Genomic DNA, 4806 nt, shown 5'->3' on the forward strand with positions numbered 1-4806 from the left:
TCTTTATAATTTTATTTTATTCAAATAAATTATTTTTATTATTACCAAATAAATTTTTATCTTAAAAAATTGATTTACAAAAGAATTTATTTAACTAAAAATTAAAGATTTATTTAAATTTACATTAAAATTTAAAAATTTATTTAGATACAAATTTAATATTAAAGACTTATTTAAAATATAAAAATTTATCTAAATAAAATAATAAATTAAAAATTTTTTAATATTTTACCCTATAAATTAATGCTTAAATACTGACCATCCCTTAAACCAATTAACATGTCATTGAAATTGGCATTTTAAGGTTGTTGGTTTGAAGAAGCTTATGCGTGTAATGTCCTCTTCAATCAAGTAAGTAGTAGGATGAGTTAAATCTGATAATTTTAAACATGAGATAATAATATGATATAAAAATGACACAAAAAAAATTATATATAAGTTTAATGTAATAATGTTTCGTATTTTAATTATGTTAACACGATTAAGATACAATATTATTCGTTTTGTGTTTGTATCAAACAATAATAATATACTTAAGACATGATAATGTTCATAACATAAAAAATTTAAAAATTTATTTTAATTTATTCAAAAAATAAATTAATAATCGTATTTATCATATTATTTTGATATTTAAATAAATTATAAATATTTAAGTTTTAAATTATTTTTTGTTTAAATACTAATTTAAATGATTTTTTAAATAAATAGATTAACCGTATTATTCGTATATGATCATTTTAATCGTATCATACTATTTGAGTAATTAGTCATGTCTAATCATGTTATTTATATACAATTATATTAATCATATCATGTCATGTTATTTAAATATAAATTAATTTTAAATATATTAATCATATTATGTCATGTCACGTATAATATTTATAACAAACATATCATATTTATATCTAAATAATTTATATTATTTAAATATTTATATCGTATTTATGTCAAAATTATTTGTATTATATTTAAAATCAGATCTAATAAAAAAAAATGACTGGATGACATAAATGATAAGTCTAAATAGAGGGATTAAGGATAAATTAAGAATTAAAAAATAAATAAATGTCTAATTTTTAGCTTTTGTCATTTTATTTCCTGTATTTTATTTTACACGCCAAAGAAAAAAAAAGGACACCCGAGTCCAGCGTATGCGCTACGATACATAGGGAGTTGAAATTACGTGGCAGAAACTGATTGGTTATCTTATCGGCAATATCGTCATAAAGTCGGCAAATTCCATCTATAAGAGGAACGTAGATCTCATAGCCCTCTCCTCATCTATTGCTCGGCAAGAAATTCAATTTTCAACGTTCGAAGCTTTTTCCAATTTCTTTTTCAAGGTAATCATAATTCCTTTCTTTTTAAATTTCCAGTTTTAATTATTTCGAATTTTGATTGATCTTACCTTGGCAATCGACATTTTGATTGTTTTATGTATTATGAATAAATTTTTTTATTTTTTAATTAATCAAATCTTGTTTGTTAATGGCATTATCTTGAATCCGTAACCTGAAAAGAGGATAGTTAAATTATTGGTGGAACTCTTAATGGATTATCTTTGTTTATCGAAATTCAGTTATAAATATGTAAAATTTTTAGATTTATCGCTGCGTGGAAATTTTTAATTGTAATTGATATATTCTGTATACGTTAGATTTGTTTAGTCTTTTGATCTACTCTTTCTATTAGTTTTTATAATTTTGAATTTTCTTGGTTTTATTTTTTATTTAAAAAGTGATATTTTGGTATTCCTGCAGATTTTATTTTATTTTTTTTAAATTTGTTAAAATATAATGAATGATATATGAATTTACTGACTTTGATTTTGTCTAGGCACCTTTTTTCTTCTATTTTATTCTTTCTTTTGAATATTTAATGCTTTTTTCTTCCTGAAGATTAAAGCCATTTTATAGATTTAAAAATCTATTGTTAGCCATGACCATAAGTAATGATTTATGGTTTACCACTTTGTTTTTATAATTTTTTGAAATCTTGAGATTCCAATCTGTTCTGATCCTTTGATTTAATAGATGCAAATCTTTGTGAAAACCCTTACTGGCAAGACCATCACCCTTGAGGTGGAGAGTTCAGACACCATCGACAATGTGAAGGCTAAGATTCAGGACAAAGAGGGGATCCCACCAGATCAGCAAAGGCTAATCTTTGCTGGCAAACAACTTGAAGATGGTCGCACGCTAGCTGACTACAACATCCAGAAGGAGTCGACCCTCCACCTGGTGCTTCGTCTTCGTGGTGGCATGCAAATCTTTGTCAAGACTCTCACTGGAAAGACAATTACCTTGGAGGTTGAAAGCTCTGACACTATTGATAATGTCAAGGCTAAGATTCAAGACAAGGAAGGAATTCCCCCAGACCAACAGAGGCTTATCTTTGCCGGAAAGCAGCTTGAAGATGGTCGTACACTAGCAGACTATAACATCCAGAAGGAGTCCACCCTCCACCTAGTGCTTCGTCTTCGTGGTGGCATGCAAATCTTTGTCAAAACCCTCACTGGCAAGACCATTACCCTTGAGGTTGAGAGTTCAGATACCATTGATAATGTGAAAGCCAAAATTCAGGACAAAGAGGGTATCCCACCAGACCAGCAGAGATTGATTTTTGCAGGAAAACAGCTTGAAGATGGAAGGACTCTTGCTGATTATAATATCCAGAAGGAGTCAACTCTCCATTTGGTTCTCCGTCTTCGAGGTGGTATGCAGATCTTTGTGAAGACTCTGACCGGAAAGACTATCACTTTGGAGGTTGAAAGTTCAGACACCATTGACAACGTGAAGGCAAAGATCCAAGACAAGGAGGGTATCCCTCCTGACCAGCAAAGGCTCATCTTTGCTGGAAAGCAGCTTGAAGATGGGAGGACGTTGGCTGACTATAATATCCAAAAGGAGTCAACCCTTCACTTGGTGTTACGACTGCGTGGTGGGATGCAGATCTTTGTTAAGACCTTAACTGGAAAGACGATCACTTTGGAGGTTGAAAGTTCAGACACCATTGATAACGTTAAGGCAAAGATTCAGGACAAGGAAGGGATCCCACCAGACCAGCAGAGGTTGATATTTGCTGGAAAGCAGCTGGAGGACGGGAGAACTCTTGCAGATTATAACATCCAGAAGGAATCTACTCTTCATCTTGTCCTTCGCCTTCGTGGTGGTTTCTAAGTTTTAAAGCTTGAAATCTGATTAAGCAGTAAGGGTGTTTGGTCTTTTAGGGAGTTGTTTGTGTTTGTTGGCTTTAAATAATATCTGAAACTCATTTCGGTTGTCTGTTTGGTTTATCCTGTATCGGTCCTGTTGTGGTATTAAACCTTTATGGATTATGTTAGATCTCTTAAATACTTCCTCCTATAAATGTTTTCTTATAATTTAGTTTGCTGGTTTGTGGATCTTTCTTGATGTGCTCTGCTTCAGCTGCTTTGTACATGTTAGTACTACATATTTGATATGCTTCTGGTGTGTGATGCGCTAATATTTTAGACTGCTTTGTGTGCCAATCACTGCTGAAAGTTATGTTTCCTGAAGAGTGGGACGTATGGCGGAAGAGGGATGGAGAGTGTTACATTGCAGAAATGATATTAGTTTTTTTTGGGTAATAATAAGAAAGATGACATATGATTACTATGAGGAAGTGTTGTTTTCTTGTTAATCAGTAGTCCTAAATCTTAACTTATTTTTTTATGCAAAAGACTTACATTTGAAATGAATTTAGGAGCTTGTAAGCTGTTTGGTAGATCCTAGAGGCAGATGTACTCATATGGTGAATCTCTGAAGCCTTTTCCTTGGCCATCGATGACTCCCGATATTTGCCTGAGGATATAACTCGTCTGGAATTCTTTTCATGCAAAATAGTCTAACGGAGATTGATAGCCATTGGTCTTTCTTTTGCATTAATCAGGGATTGATTTGCCTCAACACCTTTTGCCACAGAAAAAAAGATATCACGAGTTCACATTGCTGCAGGAATTGCTGAGCTTGTGGCTATGGCAAAAATGTGTTTCGATACGCTGATGCAAGTGTAGACGTCAGCCATTGTTGAAACATCAACCCCGTACAACAGTCAAGACTTACAAATCTAGATTCAGAATCGAGATGACCAAACAAAACTAGACATATGTCCAAAATGAGTACCAACTGAGATGGGGCAGATTTAACCAATTAGATAGATGCACATCTTAAATTGCGCTGCCAACCAGTCAACAGCCTGATTGCTTGTCTGAACGAATTTCAATCATGGCAAATTTGGGTGGTTAAAGAGTCTCTCTAGGAAGCCAAGGAAAGAGTATTGCCTGCATTGGGTTTATAGGCTCAAAGTGACCATACTCTTAAAAAGCATGGGCAAATTTTCAATTTTCCTTCCTTGGACATTTTCTGATTGACCAAACAGAATGTTGAATAATTGAGAAGAACCAAGGGTGAGTGAATCCACTCGGTGGTTGGACGGAAACATTGCTGAGCTTAGTTTTGACTCGCGTCCTTCTGCTTTTTCGCTTTAGGAAATTGAGTGACTGACGACAGCAGTGAAATTTTAATTCGGAATTTGGAATCAGTTTTTGATGTTTCAGGAAATATCACCAGCCTCCCCAACTCTTTATTAAATACCCCATTTCCATTAAAAAAAAAAAAACTGCAAAATATCTCCTTCCCCCATACTCTTTTTTTTTTTTTGAAATGTTTTAAATATTTTTAGGAAAAAAACATAAACGTCCTTTAATTTTAGGTTACGCTTGTTTTTTTTTGGGATATAAATCTTTAATTTTTAATAAAATCCTGTAATGCGAATAAA

General features: G+C 32.2%; 1 protein-coding gene across 1 annotated transcript; it reads left to right on the forward strand.

Annotated features, from left to right (window-relative positions):
* The first annotated feature begins 1285 nt into the window (after window positions 1–1285).
* LOC111295745 (polyubiquitin) lies at window positions 1286–3392 on the forward strand. The gene is made up of 2 exons (XM_022889439.2): window positions 1286–1349; window positions 2040–3392. Exon 2 carries the CDS (start codon window positions 2040–2042, stop codon window positions 3183–3185), a length of 1146 nt encoding a protein of 381 aa, XP_022745174.1. The 5' UTR covers window positions 1286–1349; the 3' UTR covers window positions 3186–3392.
* Window positions 3393–4806: the final 1414 nt, after the last annotated feature.

Source organism: Durio zibethinus, chromosome 14 (genome assembly GCF_047325235.1).
Source record: "Durio zibethinus cultivar Kanyao isolate XHJ-2024 chromosome 14, ASM4732523v1, whole genome shotgun sequence".
In the NCBI taxonomy this organism is placed as follows: Eukaryota; Viridiplantae; Streptophyta; class Magnoliopsida; order Malvales; family Malvaceae; genus Durio; species Durio zibethinus.

Coding starts and splice junctions, on each gene's coding strand:
- LOC111295745 (XM_022889439.2), top strand. CDS start 2,040: ATGCAAATCTTTGTGAAAACCCTTACTGGCAAGACCATCACCCTTGAG.